Source organism: Rutidosis leptorrhynchoides, chromosome 1 (genome assembly GCF_046630445.1).
Source record: "Rutidosis leptorrhynchoides isolate AG116_Rl617_1_P2 chromosome 1, CSIRO_AGI_Rlap_v1, whole genome shotgun sequence".
NCBI lineage: Eukaryota > Viridiplantae > Streptophyta > Magnoliopsida > Asterales > Asteraceae > Rutidosis > Rutidosis leptorrhynchoides.
This window is the reverse complement of record NC_092333.1, coordinates 674,609,347-674,631,816: the sequence shown is the minus strand read 5'-3', so window position 1 is coordinate 674,631,816 and position 22,470 is coordinate 674,609,347. Positions and strand designations below refer to the sequence as shown.

Below are 22,470 nucleotides of genomic sequence, written 5' to 3'. Positions count from 1 at the left end.
GAAAGCTTGACCCGTTTGACTTAAATTTGAGAGTATGGGTCTCAAACGCCATTGCCAGGTGTAGTAAGAAGTGACAAGTATGTTAGTATGCTAATAAGGGACGTCATATATACATACAGCCATATAGGGGTATAGTAGTACCGCATTGACACAAAAAATTCGCATACAAAACCCTCTCACTACTCTTGGTTTGCAGAATAAAGAAAACCGCAAATATAATAAGCCTTCATCATGTTTAATCTACATCTGATGTTAAAGCTGATGACAACCAAATCCAACAATTAAATATCTTTAATCAAAGACTAGATTTCAAGAATCAAAATCTGAGTGCTTCATATATTAACGCACGTGATCACTTGTGTAGCTGATGCAGATCAAACTCCCACGCAGATACCAACTGCAACAAAAGTTGGTCTGGTGCCATGCCTTCCCAGTCTTCAGGTGGTTCGATAGTTGACACCGCCTCATTCAAATTCACCAAAATCTCCTTTTTCAGTTCCATTGTGACTTCCACATTATCTGTTCCGTTCTCTACAATCATATCGAGCAACTGCAAACAATAATGAACAAAAGAGAAATGTAAGTCAATATCTAAGAACCTGTTAAAAAAATTGTAAAACTTGATGATAGGATGGTACTATCTCTTTTTTTTTTTTTTTTCTTTTTTTTTTCTAATTTCAAGGTAATTGAAGTAAAGCTTAAAACTTTTTCAAAGACTCATGGATTTTTCTTATTAAATTAAAATTTTCAATAATAAAAATGATGAATTCCTATACATACGTGTTGAAGCCAGGTCAAGCAGATATCAAACACGTTTGGGTCAGGAAGAAACTGGGCAACAGCATGCAAAACTTCAGTCCCGACTTCACTCGACAACTGATCAATAACCGGGCCCGTTCGGTCCATTAGCTTCACAAGTAACAAATCATCTCCCGTCGACAAAACTTCAGCAAAAGCCGTATCAACATCATCCACATGAAGTGCATCCATAGCGTTAGTCCAAGCCGTCCAAACCGGGTCCCGCCGATCCTGCACATTCTCATCACCCATTGCTTCAGCTGTCATTTCGGGAACCGCCACGCGGGCAGTTCGGGCCGGCCCGTTTTCATCACCCGCCACCCTAATCGCTTCCAATGTAGCTTGATCTTTCGAAGCTTGCCAAACACTTCTAGCCGATGGGCCCTCACCGAACCTAGCGGGCCCAGACCCTTTAGATTTAGGTGACCTATCATCCATACCTCTCCTAAAACCCATTTGTGAATTTCTGCCCACGTATGAAGGGTAGTCCCAATTTTCGGGTCCGTCTGCGCGCCATGAAGATCCTCTACCTCTCATAGTTGGGCCCATGTAGGAAATCGGGTCATCATTTCTACCTAATTTGGTATTCGGATAGTCCGAAAAGCCGTTGTACTTGCCTAACGGTCTACCCGATTCCTCGAATCCCATCATATAATTTCCGCCTCTTCGATTATTACCCGATAGTGACAGATCACGTGCCATGTCTTCAACTACTCGCTCAAGACCTCGCACTCTGTTCTCCAAAGTCAACATGCCATCATGAGATCCACCCATGAAATCCTGCAATACCAAGAAACCTTAGATGTGGCAATTTTTACCCATTGGTATAAAAATGGGTGAATCTAGGTTGAAAGTTATTTGTAACACGTAAAGTATAAAACTGCTTAAAACAAAAGAGGCCAAATGGTAAAAGCCTTTTGAAATGGTATATTCAAATACTTGTAGTCTTGTACACCTTTTTATTCAAAATAAAGATATATTATTGTATTAGTAGTTCAGTTTCCATAATCCAACTTATGAAGTGTAGAAAGGTAAGCCTACCAAACAAGCTGGCCCTTTTTGACCCAAACCTCTTCTGACATGTTACCTTATCTGCACGACCAGCCCGTTTCCTCGCCACCAATGTAAGACGAAACATAAGAAAATAGTTAAGTAAAATAAACAAACAAATACCTGCAACATGTTCATGAGATGAGACTGTTGCCTCTCGAGTTGTGTTAATTGCCTCTGAATAGCCAACCAATTTCCTTTATTGTTATTCTTAAATCCCTCCTTTTGACTCGGGTCACTCATATCTTCGAATTCTCTCCTTCTAGAAGGTCCATCAATTCCTCGATCCACTTTTTGGTAGCTCTCTTTTGACTGTGAACCGGCATCTGTGTCATTAAGGCTTGATTCTTCTCCATTTTGCTCATTAAAAGACTTCGCAAGTCTTCGAGGTACAACCACTTCAACTTCACCAGAAACCTGTTTTTCAAGTCTTTGAAAGAACTCGGGGTTTAGTTCTTTATCACTTAAAGCAGGTGCTTTCTTTTTTAAAATTCCAACGGCCTTCTCGGGTATGTTACTACCCGCGGGTGCATCGTTCTTTGGTGGGTCCTCTGTTATTCTTGTATCCAATTTAACTGGTTCAGCATTTTTACCATCTAAAGGATTAACAAACATTTGCACATTAATAATTTATATGTATAAGGAGTAATTCACAATTTAGCGAGTACTCGGTTTTTGCAACTCGGGAAGTAGTCGGCGAGAACTCGGTCAAACTTGGTCAAAGTCAAAACCGGTCAAACTCGGCCCAAACTCGGGATTACTCGTAAAATTGGTCAATACTCGGCCAAAACTCGGGATTACTCGAAAATCAGTCAAAATCAGTAAAAGTCAAACTTGGTCAACATCCGAGTTAAATAGAGTAACGGGTTAAAAAGGGTTCGTGTCAAAGCAGGCAACTCTTGTTGGGTCGACCCGTTGAAAAAGTTAGGAGGTCACCTCTATTCAAATACACTTTGGACAACATTCAACCTGTATGACACAATTGACCCATATTCAATTATGAAAGTTTTTTATTTCAAACTAAATTACCACCTTCAGTAAGTACTAACAAAGTGACTGAATTTTACCGTCACCGGATGGTTTCTGATCTTCAGAACCTCCTGAAAGACCTTGCCATTGTTGCAAAGCTTCTATTACACTATCTCTTGCAGGTTTTATCTGTGATACACTACATTTTAGTTATGTTGACTTAAAAAAAGGAGGATGAGTTGACTTGTTTTAGCTCCCAAACTAACCTTATCAAAGCGACAAGCCTCAAGGGCGGTTATAGTAGGCCCCGTCTTTCCTGTGATCAAGTTGCTCGAATGCAAAGCTAAAGCGTTTAATGTATCAGCAGCTGCTTTTCGAGTTGCCCAATCAGAATTAGTAAGACAATCGTGAATACTTTGAAGGAGTGGCTCCAACCCTTGTGGAGAAATAGCACCAACCTACAACCAACAGATGTAATGTTAAACCGACAAAACTAAGTTATGGTTTCTATCACATCGAATGATTTCGACTACATGAGACGTGAGTACAACTAGTCAACGTTGAAGTAGATTGTCGCAAAAGAAATGTTACAATTACATAAAGATAAATAACCTAAAAAAAAGCAAACCCACCTGGTATGATTTTTAAGTATATGCTTACAAATAGATAACGCATAAGTAAACATTCAAAAAACAGAAAAAGCTTACAAGTTACAATCACTTGAATAAATATAACCTATGAGGAGATTCACATGGTATATGCTTATAGATAATCAACATATAAGTAAACTGACAAAATACAACATGTTACAATCACATCACATACATATACATATAACCTACTAAAGGCAAGTTAACATGGTATGATTTCAACTATGTTCTTACAGTTAGACAACATTTACAATCACATACATATATATATATATATATATATATATATATATATATATATATATATATATATATATATATATATATATATATATATATATATATATATAACCTAATAAAAGCAAATTCACATGGTATGATTTCAAGAATGTTCTTAAAGTTAGACAACATTTAGGTAAATTGTACAAAACAACATGTTATAATCAAGTTAAATTTGAGACTGAGCCAACCTGAGAAAGACTAGAAACCACTTGCAAAAGTGCAGCTTTAGCCAAGAAATTAGGGTTATTAAGATACTTGCAGATCCTAACACAAAGCTTCTGAAAAGCCAAAATAGGTGGATCAGAAGCCATTTCCACCATTTTAGCCAAACACATTGCTGAACCAGCTTGAACCCCTTTACTCTGATCATTCAAAGCTTCAAATAATGGCTTAACAAACAATGTAACAACAGACCCAGAATTATTATTGTTAGTATTCTCAACAGCAACCCCATTTTCCCCTTTCAGGTACAAACAAGAAAGTTGTCCAATTGCATCACGACACGTGTCTTTCACACCTGAATCAGTGTCTTTAAGCCTTTTAACAATGTTGGCTATAATCTTTATCAAATGGGTAGACGCTAATTCAGTGTGAGTTGCACATACGTAGTAAAGAAGACGAATTGATTCTTTTTTAACCGCTGGTTTGTTGTTGTTGTCGTTTGTTGCATCGTACAGTGAATTAAGAAGCATTGTGATGCCATCTGGTGAAAGGGTTTGAATGATCTTTTCAAGATCTTCAACGGCGATTTGGTGGGTGTCTCGGTCGGAAAGTTTTGAAATTAATGTTAAAATTCTTTGTTTGAGTTCAATCATGGCGATATGGGATGATAGTGATGAAGATCTTGATGCTGATGGTGGTGCTGGTGGTGAAGGTGTTGCTGGGGGTTTCTTGGATTTAAATATTTTGGTTGTCGCCATTGTTGTAATTTAAGTTCAAGAAAGATTTTAGACTATTTGTGTTGAAATTGGACGATGAAATTGAAATGGGAAATTGAACCCCAAAGACCCTGACTACTTTTAATTTATTTGATAGAAAGTAAATACCGCTAGTAGTAGCCAAATACATGCGTATATAGTTTTTTTTTTCCCCGAAAAAAAAGAACAAAAAAAAAAACCAAAAACAAACGTACACATAGTTAATAATTAATCCTATAAATATTAACTAGTGTAGTGAAATGACCCATGAAATCACGAGTTTGTTTAAACAAAACAGTTTAATGATTTGTTTTAGATATTAAATGAACGTAAATGTTAAAGTTATTTACTTTAATGACCCGTGATGTGACAACCCGGAAATTTTTGACCAAATTTAAACTTGATATTTATATTATTCCAACACGATAAACAAAGTTTGTTAAGTTGAATCTCAAGAAGTGTAAACTGTATTTATACATTCATTTAACCTCGACCAAATACCGACGATTCACGAACCATTATATGAACGGATATGATTATATATGTATATGTGTATATGTTATAACTTGAAAACATTAACAAAGTATTAGATGAATAATACTTTACATAAACGTATTAGTTTCAATATATGTTTATCGACGGAAATTAAAAGATAATATCAAATGATTGAATTATCAGATACATTGTGATTATGATTACGGGTCTCTGTTGAGAGGTCCACTCCGATTTAAGAAATCTGTCCTTTTTATCAGTATTTGGAATATTTGGAAATATGATTTACAAAAGTATCATTAATGAAAGTTAGTCAAGAGTTAGTAAAGATTTCAGTTTAAATTTCAAAAGCATACTTTACAGTGATTGTCTCGCGACCCTTGGTAAATTAATTATTTAGTTTTCATATTACTCAAAACATTATTTAATATAATGACTTCTATTATTTAAACGAGTTTAAATTATAAATATAACTAGTTTTTGAAAAACTAAATATTAATAAATAAATACTCCAAATATATATATATAAATTGTATTCCTAAATAAAGATATGAATATATATATATATATATATATATATATATATATATATATATATATATATATATATATATATATATATATATATATATATATATATATTTTACAAGGTAACATTAATATAATTATAAAACCTTTTGATTTAAGTAACATTATATAAATATTATTAAATATATTTTAATAAACAACGAGAAGTTGAGTTACAGAAGCAAATAACCAAAACACTCAAAAGTATAAGTTACACTTCGTGTAATATGATTTATCAATGATTTTAGTCTATATTTTGACAAGGGTACGAGTCACGAAATGTAAAATGCAAGATTTTATAGTGTACGAGATGTCGTTTGAAAAACCGGAACCATGACATAAGTCGAGCGTAGACGTACGAGTCTTTAAAACAAAAATTACAAACTATATATGCATGTAAATATTATATAATATATAAATAATTATATAAATTAAATATATTATATATAAATAATAATAAAATCGTCGGCACAACAAAACAAGGGATCATGAGCTGGTAGCATGAGCCATGCGATCGCATGGCCTTTGCACCACAGCCCCATGCGATCGCATGGTATGGTTAGGTAGGAAACATTGCTATAAAGTCGACGAATTCTGGTTGCAGTTTCATTCAATTATCCATCGATCTCTCTACTCATTATTAAGATTAATATTAATATTAATCTTATCGTTAGGTGTATTATTAATAATACACATAAAATACTACGACAGAGTGATGTTCGAATGTTTACAAAACTGGTTTTACGAGCGGGATATAACTAAGAAAATTATGGGTCATAGCTATGGAGGTTATGGGTATTGTTCGGGGGTATGCTCGTGAGGTCAATCTAGTGTTTATCATTTCCGTTGCATCTACGTACTTTCATGCAATATTGAATCTCAATATTGATACGTGAGCACTCATAACTTAACTTTTATATATTAGTAATATATCACTGACTAGTGCTCGAGTATATATGATTATGCATGCTTGTATGTTTAATTTCGTCGTTAAATAGTTTATGATAAATCATGAATTTAATACATATGCTACTGAGATAAGGTATATGATATGCATGTCGTTGGAAAGCTGTTGAAAAATTAATAACTTTTCATTTAGAAAGTGTATAATTTCGATGAACGGATTAAAAGATATCGTCAATTGAATTATCTATAATTTTAGATATTATTGTAAAAATGATTATTATTATTATCGTTATCGTTATCGTTATCGTTATCGTTATCGTTATCGTCGTTATTATTATTATCTAATAATCAATATTATTATTATTATTATTATTATTATTATTATTATTATTATTATTATTATTATTATTAAAATAATTAATATTTTTATCAAAACTATCATTTTATTATTTTTATCGTTATTATTATTATTAAAAGTATCATTAATATTAAAACCATCATTTTTATTAAAATTATCATTTTTATTAAGAAGTATCATTGTTATTATAAAATATCATTATTATAATCATTTTAGTATTACTATTATTAAAAATTATCATTTTGACTAGAATTATTATTTTTATATAAAATATTATTATTACTACAGTTAATATTAAAAAGTATCGTTATTATTATAATTATCGTGGTTGTTAGAAAATATCATTATAAATCTTAAAACTATATTTTTATTTAAATTATCATTTTTATTATTATTAGTATTATTAATAACAACAATATTATTAACATTGTTATTATCATTAACATGATTATAATATTTTTATCATTATTAGTAATATTATTATTATGACATTGGTATTATTATAAAAGATTATTATTAACTATCAAAATTATTATTATCATTAATAAATATAAATATTGTTATTATTATAATTAATATTATTATTATCAAAAAATAATACAACTTTTATTTATTATTATTATTATCAATATTATTTTATCAAATGAATATGTGATACCAAGATATTTTACCACATGTAATATAATTACATTAATAATACGTACTATTATATTTTTATGATATTAAATGAACTTTATAAATTTTATTATATAAGATATATAAAAGTATATTTTTATTATATATAAATTTTAATATAAATTTTTATTTATTAATAAATGATTTATATTATTTACTCTAATAAAATCTGTTAAATATATTTAAATATATAAAATGACTATATTTAAGTTATATAAAAATCATGTATAGATTTTGAAAGTCATTTTGGGTCAAACTGATTTTGTTAACTTTTGCATATCGGTCTCGAGCATTAGGATTGTGATACACTATGACTCGACCTTAATTGTTAGACAGATATTGACCAACATATAAATATATATACTTAATATAGGTTTGTGAATCCGAGGCCAACCTTGCACTTGTTCAATGCCATCATATGCATAATTACTACGAAATACAATATTGTGAGTTTCATTACTCCCTTTTTATATATATTTTTGGGACTGAGAATACATTTTATAACTGTTTTATGAAATAGACACAAGTACTTGAAACTACATTCTATGGTTGAATTATTATACTGGATATCACCCTTTTAGCTTGGTAGCCTAATGAGACGACCCGTCCTAATCCATAAGGACGAATACAATAACATATGATTACATTGCGAGGTATTTGACCTCTAAATGATACATTTTACAAACATTGCATTCATTTTTTTTAAAAAAAACTTTCATTTCATCGAAAGTTGACAGGCATGCATACCATTTCACAATATCCAATTATAAATGACCTAATCTGTCATTTACTTAATCATAATCTTTATTGAACTCAACGACTTGAATGCAACGTCTTTTTAAATATGCCATGAATGACTCCAAATAATATCTTTAAAATGAGTAAATGCACAGCAGAAGATTTCTTCAATCCTGAGAATAAACATGCTTTAAAGTGTCAACTAAAAGGTTGGTGAGTTCATTAGTTTATCATCAATATTCATTTCTATAATTTTTAATAGACCACAAGATTTTCATTTCAATTTATCATAAACATCATCTCATATCAGGCATTTTGCAAACTGCATAGAGATAAAAATCATGCATATGGTGAACACCTGGTAATCGAACTTAACAAGATGCATATAGAATATCCCCATCATTCCGGGACTCCCTTCGGACATGATAAATTCAAAGTACTAAAGCATCCGGTACTTTGGATGGGGCTTGTTGGGCCCAATAGATCTATCTTTAGGATTCGCGTCAATTAGGGTGTCTGTTCCCTAATTCTTAGATTACCAGACTAAAAGGGGCATATTCGATTTCGATCATTCAACCATAGAATGTAGTTTTAATTACTTGTGTCTATTTCGTCAAACATTTATAAAAGCAGCGCATGTATTCTCAGTCCCAAAAATATATATCGCAAAAGTATTTAAAAAGGGAGCAAATGAAACTCACAATACTGTATTTTGTAGTAAAAATATGCATACGACGGTACTGAACAATGCAAGGTTGGCCTTGAATTCACGAACCTATATCAAGTATATATATTAACACATATAACTGTAATCAAATAATTTCACCTATTAATTATATAATATTTATATATTTATTGTTTGTAGTTTACATAGAATTTTTACTAAATCTCAATATATATTTTATTTATATCTTAAATTATGTGTTATATATATTTATTTTGTATATAATAAAAATTAATATTTAATCATATAGTTATATTAATATATGTATATAAGTAATCAATAATTTGTTATATGTAATATTTATATAATTAATGTTAATATGTTTATTCCAAGATTTCATGTAATACTAATATAATTATGTATCAAATATGTGTTTATGTATTTAATATTTATTTGATAAAATAATGTTAATAATAATAATAATAATAATAATAATAATAATAATAATCATGTTAATGATAAAAATAATAATAATACTAATAATGATATATAAAATGATAGTTTTAATAAAAATGAAAATTTTAATAATAGTTATACTTTTAATAAATATAATAATAAAAATGATAATTTTAATAAAAATGATACTACTAATAATATTCTTAATAATAATAATAATATTAATAATAATAATAATAATAATAATAATAATAATAATAATAATAATAATAATAATAATAATAATAATAATAATAATAATAATAAAAAATAATACTTAATGCTATTACTAGTAATAACAATAATGATAATATTATTAATTAGATTAATGATAATAATAATCATACTTCTAAATATTAGGAATAATAACAATAATAATAATAATAATAATAATAATAATAATAATAATAATAATAATAATAATAATAATAATAATAATAATAATAATAATAATAATAAATAAGTAAATAAATAACTACCTCAAAAAAGTAGCCCTTAAAAAAAATGCCCAAGTCCGGGTTTGAACCCGCGACCTACCGCTAACCCAATAACACTCTTAACCGTCCCTCCACTTCAACTTTTCTGTTTTAATTACGGATTAAATCCTTTTACCCAATATTCGTCAGTTTTCATTTTCCTAAATCCACCATCATCATCATCATCATCATCTAAATTACTATATCATCATCGTTAGCATCTCATCAATATCGTATTTCTAGCAAAAAAAGGAAACAGAAACAATAAAACATCGAGTAGCAGTGACACCATCTTATTTCATCTATATCATGGATGGATATATATACAGTTTTGATCCAACTAAACATATCGGCCCAAGGAAAATAAAATAGGCCCATGATCGGCCCACCTGCACTACCATGCTGGCCCATCACTGATTTTAAAGGCCTGTGGCCTCGATTCAAATTAATAAGTCCGTTGAAAAATTTCCGGATGTTTGTTAATAAAAGGTATTGTCAGTGGCACGTGAAAGTGATCCACTTGGTCCCTCATCTTTGCTGTTCAATCAAGTGGGGTGTATAAACAAAATATAAATAATCAATGGTAATCATTGGTGGGGTTCCTTGATGGTTTAAATAAATGATAATGGTTGAAACAAAAAGAACAGAAAAATATACGCAGCTAGTGGCAATAGTTAACAGGATCACTAGGTAGTTTAAGATGATGTATTATCTTGGTGATTGGGTTTAGCTACGAAAAAGAAACAGAAAGAAAACAGCTCGTATACTAACAAGAGGTGATGATATGTTGACGAGTTAGAGAAGAATAAAGGAAGAAATAAAAAAAATATGGTGGAAGGAGGGTGGTGATAGCAAGGTGACGGTGGTGATGATTTTAATATGGTGGTGTTTAAATGGGTTATCAAAAAAAAGAAGAAGAAAGGAGGCAATTGGCGGTTCATTTTGGTGACGGTTTACAAAAGGTCTCTATGTTCAAAAGTGGTTTACGGTTGGTGTTTGTTCGATTAACAGAAAAAAATATAACAACCGTATAAGTGATTTACATGAATACCAGCAGGTTTGGGGTTGTAGCAAGAGGTTGTAAGTGTCTCGATGGTGGGTGTTTGCAGTAGGGTGGAGGTTATTTAATGGCTTATGGTGGTGATCACGGTTATGGTGATTGATAGTTGATGTTAAAGCTAAGGGGTATAAAATACTATTAAATTTTATAAGAAAATACTATTAAATACGATACAATTTTACACAAGATATTTATTTATTTATAGAATGGATATACTTAAACCTTGCTACAACACTTATAGGCAGTGTACCTAATCGTACAGTAGTGTAGTTTTTAGTAAGTCCGGTTCGTTCCACAGGGAAAAATCTTTAAACAAAGCTTAATGCTATATTAGTTTAATTTATAAAAATACAAATATATATATAAGTAATATTATTATTATAAAAAGGGGGTTTTTACCGTTTAATGACCGGTCTGTCGATTTTAAAAACTTTAGTCGCAGTTAAAACCTAATGTAAAATATTAAAAATAAATACAACTTAATTTAAAGCGTAAAATAAATAACGATAATGAAATTGCAATAAATAAAAGTGCGATAATTAGAAGTGCAATTAAATATAAAAATAAAGGAATTATGCTTATTTAAACTTCCGTATTCATGATGTTTGACGTGTTGATTTTAGTTTATTCCCATGGGTTAATTGTTCTTTGTCCTGGATTATTTAATATGTCCATACGGATTTGTCCATAATAGTCCATCAGTCATAAATATAAAGAGCGAAAGCCTTCGTCAAATTATTCTTATTCCCGAAGTTAAATATTCTAACTAATTGGGGATTCGAATTGTAACAAGGTTTTAATACTTTGTTTAATGAATACACCAGGTTATCGACTGCGTGTAAACCAAGGTTTTACTACTTTGTTAACAATTACACCAATTACCCTTGAATGTAATTCACCCCTGTTTCAACAAGTCTATTAACTATTAATCCAGTTCCGTGTCCGGTAAAATGAATAATTATTGGTATTTATAGATATCCCGCCCACCGTACCCAGTCAAGCGTATGTGGTTATATATAAATACGTCAAATTATAAGTTTGTATATTAAATTAACAAGGTATTGTTTAGTTAATATAAAACCCATTAATAGCCCATAGTCTAGTTTCCACAAGTGTCGTTCTTTTATCCAAACCCCAATTATGGTACAAAGCCCAATTACCCAATTTTAATATTTTTAGCCCAACATCATGATTACTTCGGTATTAAATAAGCATAATAATAACTTAGCTACGAGACATTAAATTAAAAAGGTTGAACATAACTTACAATGATTAAAAATAGCGCAGCGTTACACGGACAGAATTTCGACTTACACCCTTACAACATTCGCTAACATACCCTTATTATTAGAATTTTAAAATTAAAATTAAAATTAAAATTAAAATTAAAATTAAAATATAAATTATATATATATATACGTTTATATATAGAGAGAGATTGATTTTATGGATATTTTTTTACGATCAGAATGCGCGAGCTTTTATAGGCAGTTTCATATTTTGGGGCTCCGCGACTCGCGGTATTTTTCTTCTTCAAACTCTGCAACTCGCGGAGTTTGTTTTTACAGCTCACACAGCCTTAGCTCCTAGCTTGCCGACGGTTTATAATATATTATATAATATATAAATAATTATAAGAATTATTTAAATATTATATTATATTTATGTGCATAGTTGACTTGTAATTTTTAGTCCGTTGCGTCGAGCGTTGAGAGTTGACTCTGGTCCCGGTTCCGGATTTTCGAACGTCCTTGCGTACAATTTAATATCTTGTACTTTGCATTTTGAATCTTGTACTCTTGTAATTTTGAGACGTTTCTCATCAATAATTGGAACCTCTTTTATTGTATTTTGTACTTTTGAGCTTTTTGGTCGTTTGCGTCTTCAATTCGTCGAATCTGTCTTTTGTCTTCACCTTTTATTATTTAAACGAATATCACTTGTAAATAGGACAATTGCAACTAAAAGCTTGTCTTTCTTGAGGAATAATCTATGAAATATATGTTCGTTTTTAGCATTATCAATAGTCATGGAGGTTATTGGTGGTGAAGATGGCCGTGAGATGGTGGGTTTCTATGATGGAAGATTCGATGGCAGTTTTAGGTTGGTCCTCTGATGGTTCAAAGTGGGTGGTTGATAGTCGAGTGTGGAGAATGGTTGTGATTGTTGATTTAAAAATGTGCAAGTAATTCAAGACAAGAACTAGAGTTGGATTTGTTGTTTGTTGCATGAAATAAAATATTCAAAGGTGATTATAATCAAGGTTGATAGATAGATATGTATACATAAGTTAAGGTGTGCTAACGATGGTTGGTGAGTTGTTCGTTTAAGAGAATAAGTAACAGAGCAGAGGGATAGAAAGATGGAGTAATTGATAGATGGGGTATGCAAGTGTTGTATCTCTTAATCTCTAAGTTTTATGTATCTATATAATATATAAAGAGAATAGAGATTAGATAATGTAATAGACAAAGAAAAAGGAAACAGTATTAGATATTAATAATAACAATATAATAACCATTCTATATGAGACGTTTTTTTTTCAAAGACTGCATTCGATTTTAAAACAAACCATAACTTTTAAAATATTACGACGATTATCAAATGATGATAATTTGAAATATAACGTTTTCACACGACCATTACATAATGGTTTACAATAATATTACACAACAATATATGTCTTCGAATGCAGTTTTTAAACAATATTATACAAGCATGCTGACTCCAACTCTTGTCCATAAATTAGCATGCAACAGCGGAAGCTCTTAATAAACACCTGAGAATAAGCATGCTTTAAACGTCAACAAAAATGTTGGTGAGTTATAGATTTAACCTATATATTTATCAAATCATAATAATAGACCACAAGATTTCATATTTGCATTTTTCATAAACATCATCCCATACATAGAGATAAAAATCATTCATATGGTGAACACCTGGTAACCGACATTAACAAGATGCATATAGAATATCCCCATCATTCCGGGACTCCCTTCGGACATGATAAAATCGAAGTACTAAAGCAGTTCAAATTCTCTGACTGTGGCGTGTTAGTGCCCATAGATCTATCTTTAGAATTCACATCAATTAGGGTGTCTGTTCCCTAATTCTTAGATTACCAGACTACAAAGAGGCATATTCGGTTTAATAAATTCAACCATAGAATGTAGTTTCACGTACTTGTGTCTATTTTGTAAAACATTTATAAAACTGCATGTATTCTCATCCCAAAAAAAGTATTAGATTTTTAAAAGTGGGACTATAACTCACTTTCACAGATTTTTACTTCGTCAGGAAGTAAGACTTGGCCACGGGTTGATTCACGAACCTATAACAAATGTATACATATATATCAAAGTACGATCGAAATATATTCACAACATTTTTTTATTACGTTTTAATGATTTATGTTTGTTAAGTTAGCAGTCCAACGTTAGTAATCTACAACTAGTTGTCCACAGTTAGATGTACAGAAATAAATCAATATATATTATCTCGAATCAATCCACGACCCAGTGTATACAAGTCTCAGGCTAGATCACAACTCAACGTATATATATATTATTTTGGAATCAACCTCAACCCTGTATAGCTAACTCGAGCATTACTGCATATAGAGTGTCTATGGTTGTTCCCAAATAATATATATAGATGTGTCGATATGATATGTCAAAACATTGTATACGTGTCTATGGTATCCTAATATTACATAATATATGTTAGAATACATGTATAATACAATATAAGTTAGTTAAGTTATGATTTGTATAGATTTGTTACAAATTTCACGTAGCTACAACAAGCAAAATTATCCAATCTTGTTTTACCCATAACTTCTTCGTTTTAAATCCGTTTTGAGTGATTCAAGTTGCTATGGTTTTATAATAAACTGTAATTTATGAAACTAAACAGAAAAAGTATAAGTTTTGAAACAACCCGTCCATATTACTATAAACACAGTACGTTATTCATTGGTCCCATAGCGAGGTATTTGACCTCTATATGATACGTTTTAGAAAATATTGCATTCGTTTCATGAAAAGCACACCATTATTATACATAATGCATGTTTTAAACAAGTGGGCGATTATTTAAGAAATAATCCTAATGATACATCGGTTTCCAAATACTACACACGTGACATAACAGTCGAATATAATACATGACAAAGGTTTTATTGAATGCAACACTTCATTTAAACAAAAGCATGAGACTCCATGCACAGCTTGCTTAGATAATGCAACAGCGGAAGACTTTCTTAAGGATCTGAGAATAAACATGCTTAAACAGTCAACACAAAGGTTGGTGAGATATATAGGTTTAAATCTAGCATCGATATAAATATAGACCACAAGATTTCATCGTTACAAATATTTCAATAAAGATATTCTATAAGTTGTTGAGCGCTTTGGTAACCATACTTAACAATTAATGTAGCATATTCCCTTTATTATTAAATCTCCCTACACTGTACCAAGTGTAGTAAAAATGAAGTACTATACAACCGTTTACGATACTAGAGCGACTAGCCCGATTGGGGTTGTCAAACCCGATAGATCTATCAATAGGATTCGCGCTTACATGTTCTTACAACATGTAAATATTAGTTACCAAGCTATTAGAGAAGATATGCAAGGTGGTACAACTCAACGTAGAATATACTTTAAGTACTTGTGTCCATGGCGTAAAACATAAAATGCATGTATTCTCATCCCAAAATATTTTTAGAGTTTAAAAATGGGACTATATACTTACGGTAGTAAAAGTATATTAATAATAAGTTTTCAGCTTATTAAAAATATGGACTTCGTCCTTGGATTCATGAACCTATAACAATAATAATGATTCAGATAATAATACGACATGTGAATAAAATAAAACAAGTTCATAGAATTAATTTTTAACATTTTTATGTTAGTAGTCCTTTGTTAGTAGTCCAAAATAGTCCGAAATGTCCAACAGTCCAATAATCGGTATATATATAATCCTAGAATTACCCCACGACGTATTGTATACGTATTGTCTTTGCATCAACCCAGAGACGTATTGTATACGTATTGTCTTAAAATTTATCAAAACATATTGTATACTTATTGTCTTAGGATTTATCAAAACGTATTGTATACTTATTGTCATGGAATGTACCAAGATTATTATTATATATATATATATATATATATATATATAATATCTCGGAATTAACTAAGATTATAATATTTTGTTATACTAATGATAACATGTCTAAATATATATAGGATATAGGAAAAGTTAGCAAGGATATGTTAATATAGTTTTTACAATATAAATTTCGTCCATACAACGTTAATTTTAGCAGATTTTGTTTTGCTCGCCAAATATTCATTACAACTCCGTTTAAAGTGAATCAAATTGCTATGGATTCCTTAAGAAGTTAATTTTTCAAAAACAATTCGAAAAGTTTAGCCCATGTATTAATATTTAGAGTTTTACCCTCTTTTTGTGCCGGTGGACAGATTTGGAATAATCCCGGCACCCACCCAATATATGATTTTTGATAAATTACTTCCACTTTGTCTAAAATCATGAAAAAAATAATGGAAGTCTTATTTACATATATTAACATATTTCCAAAGTCTTAGCCTCGAATGAAAAGTCTAAGATAGGTTTTTAATACCCAACCCAAAACAGCCCGCTTTTTGCCGAATGGAGATTAAACGATATATGTTAAGTTTCAAGGTGTTCTTCATATGTACAAGTTATAAGTTCTTATATTAACTTAATATAACATCATAATACATATAAATAAGTGTTATTAGAGTTGAGTTAGAAAGATTAGATTAGTTCTTCAAATAAGTTTAGAATCAACTAAACTATGTTCTAGTTTATAAACTCTTATATAGATAGCTATAAACATATGAATTGAACAAGAGTTGAAGTAGAGTTTTTACCTCAAGTTTAAAATGTAAAGTTGCTGGAAAGAAGTAGTAGAACAAAACTTGAGAGAGTTCTTGCAAGTGTGTGTGAAAATTGGAAGTAAAATTTGGAAAATGAATGTGTAAAAATGAGTTAGATATGGTGCTTATTTATAGGTTTGAAAATTTGGTTTTTAGTGAAAATATCTAAGATAAGTTAAAATGTATTAAGTCATGGATGACATATTAAATTGATTAGGTCATGGATGACATATTACACAAATAATTGCAGATTTCTATTGGTATATACTAATAGTAAATACTTCTAGAAGCTGTGTATAATACGGGTAAAAATACCGTATGAATGCGAGTAGAATTCTTGAGGAAATTGAACGAAATACGAGTATAGCTATCCTTTATATGTATTGATATATTATAAAGTGTATTTAATACTTGTAAGGATGTATTTACACTCGTAATACTTTATATGTAAATACATATATAATACTTTGTTAATATACTTAATGAGATATTTAATTATCATATTTTCAAGTTAAATATATATATATATATATATATATATATATATATATATATATATATATATATATACACACACACGCATATATATAATTAATACAAGTTATGACGTTCGTGAATCGTAAGAATAAAAGGGTGGTCAACTGCTTATGTAAAATTATTTCCGGAGGTTCAAGACTTATTAAAATTCATTGCTTATCAAGTCGAAATTATTAAATCATGTAAATAGTATAATCAAGTAGTCGGAAAAATCTGGGTCATCACAGTACCTACCCGTTAAAGAAATTTTGTCCTGAAATTTGAAGTAGTACCTATTCAATGGGCGGTGTTTGTAAACAGATGCGGATACTTCTATTTCATCTGGTCTTCTCTTTCCCAAGTGAACTCAGGACCTCTTCGAGCATTCCAATGAACCCTAACTATAGGTATGTTGCTTTGCTTGAGCCGTTTGACTTCACGATCCATGATTTCGACAGGCTCTTCTATAAAATGCAGTTTCTCTTCGATTTGGATTTCTTCAAGAGGAACAGTGAGGTCTTCTTTTGCAAGGCATTTCCTTAGGTTCGAGACGTGAAAGGTATTGTGTACTCCAGCAAGTTGTTGTGGTAGCTTAAGTTGATAGGCCACCGGTCCAATACGTTCGATGATCTTGAATGGTCCTACGTATCTTGGGTTCAATTTTCCCCTCTTACCAAAGTGTATCACACCTTTCCAAGGTGAAACCTTTAACATAACCATGTCATCAACATGAAATTCTAACGGCTTCCTTCGAACATTAGCATAGCTCTTTTGACGACTTTGGGCGGTCTTCAATCTCTCCTTGATTTGCACAATCTTTTCAGTAGTCTCCTGTATGATCTCGGGACCAGTCAGTTGTCTGTCACCTACTTCGTTCCAACAGATAGGGGATCTACACTTTCTTCCATAAAGTGCTTCGAATGGTGCAGCATTAATACTCGTATGATAACTGTTGTTATACGAGAATTCTGCCAATGGTAAATATTTATCTCATCCGTTTCTGAAATCGATCACACATGCTCTAAGCATGTCTTCAAGAGTCTGAATAGTCCTTTCGCTTTGCCCATCAGTTTGAGGATGATATGCAGTGCTCATATCCAGACGAGTCCCTAGTGCTTCATATAGTGATTGCCTAAACCTTGACGTAAACCTACTGTCGCGATAGGATATAATGGAGATAGGCACTCCATGTCTTGAAACAACTCCCTTCATGTATAATCGTACCAATTTCTCCATCTTATCCATTTCCTTCATAGGTAGGAAATGTGCAGATTTGGTGAGATGATCGACAATTACCCAAATGGTGTCGTAACCCCATGCAGTCTTTGGTAGCTTCGTGATGAAATCCATGGTAATACATTCCCATTTCCATTCTGAGATTTCTGATTGTTGAAGCAAACCTGATGGTTTTTGATGTTCTGCCTTGACTTTGGAGCAAGTCAAACATTCTCCAATGTATGTTGCAATATCAGCCTTCAAATTCGGCCATCAAAAGTGTGCTTTTAGATCTTGATACATCTTTTCAGCTCCTGGATGTATCGAGTATCTCGTCTTATGTGCCTCATCCAAAACCAATTTTCTTAACCCTTTAAACTTCGGTACCCAAATTCATCCAACGAAGTATCGGGTTCCATCTTCTCGTGTAACAAGCTGTTTATCTAACCCTTTAAGCATCTCATTTCCAAAGTTTTCTTCAGAAAGAGCTCCTTGTTGAGCCTCCTTAATTTGGCTAGTGAGGTTCGTACGAATCTTCATATTCTTTGCTCGTACTCGAATCGGCTCTCTTTCCTTCCTGCTTAAAGCATCTGCTGCTACATTTGCTTTCCAGGGATGATAGCGAATTTCACAATCATAGTCACTTATCAGCTCGACCCACCAACGTTGCCTCATGTTCAGTTGTTTTTGGTTGAAGATATGTTGAAGGCTTTTATGGTCGGTATACACAGTACATTTAACCCCGTACAAGTAGTGTCTCCAAATCTTTAATGCAAACACCAATGCTCCCAATTCCAGATCATGAGTTGTATAATTTTGTTCATGAATCTTCAGTTGTCGGGATGCATATGCAATAACCTTCTTTCGTTGCATCAGGACACAACCAAAACCTTGTCGCGAAGCGTCACAATAAATTACAAAATCATCGTTTCCTTCAGGTAACGATAGAATAGGCGATGTAGTCAACTTCTTCTTCAATAATTGAAATGCGGCTTCCTGCTCAGAAGTCCATTCGTACTTCTTCCCTTTGTGTGTTAATGCTGTCAATGGTTTGGCTATCTGTGAAAAATCTTGAATAAACCTTCTGTAATAACCAGCAAGACCCAAAAATTGGCGTATTTGCGTTGGAGTCTTTGGGGTCTCCCACTTTTCAATGGCTTCAATCTTGGCTGGGTCAACCTGAATTCCTTCACTGCTGACAATGTGACCAAGGAACTGTACTTCCTTCAGCCAAAAGGCACACTTGGAAAACTTTGCGTATAACTGTTCTTTCTTTAACAGTTCCAGCACCAACCTTAAATGTTGCTCATGTTCTTGTTCATTTTTGGAACAAATAAGAATATCATCAATAAAGACGATAACAAACTTATCCAAATACGGACTGCATACCCGATTCATGAGGTCCATGAATACAGCTGGTGCATTTGTTATCCCGAACGGCATGACTAAAAATTCACAATGACCGTAGCGTGTCCGAAATACGGTTTTCGGAATATCTTCGTCTTTGACTCGCAACTGATGATAACTCGATCTTAGATCGATCTTAGAGTAAACACGTGATCCTTGCAACTGGTCAAATAAGTCGTTAATTCTCGGTAATGGGTACCGATTCTTGATAGTTAACTTGTTTAATTCGCGGTAATCTATACACATTCGGAAGGATACATCTTTCTTCTTGACGAATAAAATCAGAGCTCCCCACGGTGAAGTACTCGGTCGAATAAATCCACGATCTAGCAATTCTTGTAACTAGCTTTGTAGTTCTTTCATTTTCGACGGTGCGAGTCTATACAGAGCACGAGCCACCGGTGCAGCTCCCGGTACTAGATCTATTTGAAATTCTACAGATCTATGCGGAGGTAATCCTGGTAATTCTTCCGGAAACACTTCGGGATATTCTCTTACCACAGGAACATCGTTGATGCTCTTCTCTTCCTCCTTTGTTTTGACTTTATTAACATGTGCTAAGATAGCATAGCACCCTTTCTTCAAGCACTTTTGGACTTTCAAGCAGCTAATGAGTTTTAGCTTTGAGTTACCCTTCTCTCCATATATCATTATTGACATTTTATCCTTACGAGGAATGCGAATTGCCTTCTTGGCACACACAACCTCAGCTCCTATTTTGGACATCCAGTCCATGCAGACTATTACATCAAAACTTCCTAATTCTACGGGTATCAAATCAATTTTAAACGTCTCTCCGGCTAAATTTATTTTACAATCACGAAAAATTTTATTGGCTTTAATTAGTTTACCATTAGCTAACTCAATCATGTACTTAGCATCTAGAGGTAATGATGAACAATTCAATTTAGCTTAAAAGTCTTACATATGTAACTTCTATCGGCACCAGTATCAAATATAATAGATGCTGATAAGTCATTAATGGTAAACGTACCAGTAACAAGCTCCGGGTCTTCACACACCTCTCTAGCATTAATAACAAATGCTCTTCCACGTGCAGGTCCGTTATTCTTCTCTGGATTCGGGCACTGGCTCTTAATATGACCCTGTTTCCCACACCTGTAACAAGTAACAGTAGCCAAGGCAGTTCTATTTGCATTAGTGGCAGGAGTCTTGGTGCCATTTGTATTTGTAATGGGAACCCAACAATCTTTAGCAAGATGACCCCTTCGATCACATTTGTTGCACACCACATTGCAAAAACCAGTGTGATGTTTGTGGAATCTGTTACATAAGGGATTACGCCCTTTGTAACCTGAGCTTGAACCACTACACGTACCTTGCGTGGTTTCCTGTTTCTTGAGAGGTTGTTGCTGGTGACCTCGATCACGGTTTCCATCTCACTTTCTTTTGTTATCTGATACCTTGGCATCGGTATTTGATGCGTTCTTATCCAGGATGATCTGATCCATTAGCTCATTTTCCATAGTGATAGCTTCATGAATTGTCTTGGGTTTGGATGCTGTAACATTGGCCTTGATGTTCTTTGGCAGACCATCTTTATACAATTCAATCTTTCGCTCTTCCGTTGGTACCAATTCAGGACATAACAAGGCTAATTCCATGAATCGCCTGTTATAGTTGGTAAGTTCCGTTCTGACAACTTTCAGATTTCGTAACTCGGCTTCCATTTTTCTAACCTCGTTCCTTGGGCAGTATTCATTGATTAGCATATTTTTCAACTCTTCCCAAGGAGTATCATATGCTCCATCGCCCCCTACAGCTTTTACATAGTTTTTCCACCATGTAAGTGCACCATCCTGTAATGTGCATGAAGCATACTTCGTCCTATCCCCTTCCGCACAACCACTAATTTTAAATACGGACTCCAGCTTTTCGAACCATCGGGTTAAACCGACTGGTCCCTCTGTTCTGCTGAATGATGAAGGTTTACAACCTTGAAATGCTTTATATGAGCATCCAACATGAGGGTTGGTATTGTTTGCTGCTACTCTTGCCGCTTCGACCCAAAGCATACGGTCGTTTACACGTTGGTTGATAAGCTCCTCAATTTCTTGTTCCGTCATTCGATTTAATCGAGCCATGTTTCTTCAATAAACATATAAGATAATTAATTACATAGAATATTATAGATGTAGTGAGTAATTAATGGTACATCGTGGCATATTAATAATATGAACCAATTATTATAAAAGTATTTTCTTCTTATTAGCACTTTATAATTATATCCAGGGTAGTACCTACCCGTTAAAGTTCATACTTAATAGCTTAGTAC

General features: G+C 32.2%; 1 protein-coding gene across 1 annotated transcript; it reads right to left on the bottom strand.

Moving 5' to 3' along the window:
• Positions 1-229: 229 nt before the first annotated feature.
• LOC139885966 (microtubule-associated protein TORTIFOLIA1-like) lies at positions 230-4,706 on the bottom strand. Its single transcript, XM_071869712.1, has 6 exons — positions 3,938-4,706; positions 3,084-3,275; positions 2,916-3,006; positions 1,972-2,444; positions 781-1,578; positions 230-550 (listed from the first exon to the last, which is right to left on the bottom strand). Exons 1-6 carry the CDS (start codon positions 4,667-4,669, stop codon positions 353-355), a joined length of 2,484 nt encoding a protein of 827 aa, XP_071725813.1. The 5' UTR covers positions 4,670-4,706; the 3' UTR covers positions 230-352.
• Positions 4,707-22,470: the final 17,764 nt, after the last annotated feature.

What these genes read in the sequence shown, in the direction of transcription:
- LOC139885966 (XM_071869712.1), bottom strand. Translation starts at nt 4,669, where the DNA reads ATGGCGACAACCAAAATATTTAAATCCAAGAAACCCCCAGCAACACCT. An exon ending in AGGCTTGTCGCTTTGATAAG is followed by an intron (nt 3,007 to 3,083) that starts GTTAGTTTGGGA and finishes AGTGTATCACAG; the next exon opens with ATAAAACCTGCAAGAGATAG. An exon ending in ATCTCATGAACATGTTGCAG is followed by an intron (nt 1,579 to 1,971) that starts GTATTTGTTTGT and finishes TTGGTATTGCAG; the next exon opens with GATTTCATGGGTGGATCTCA.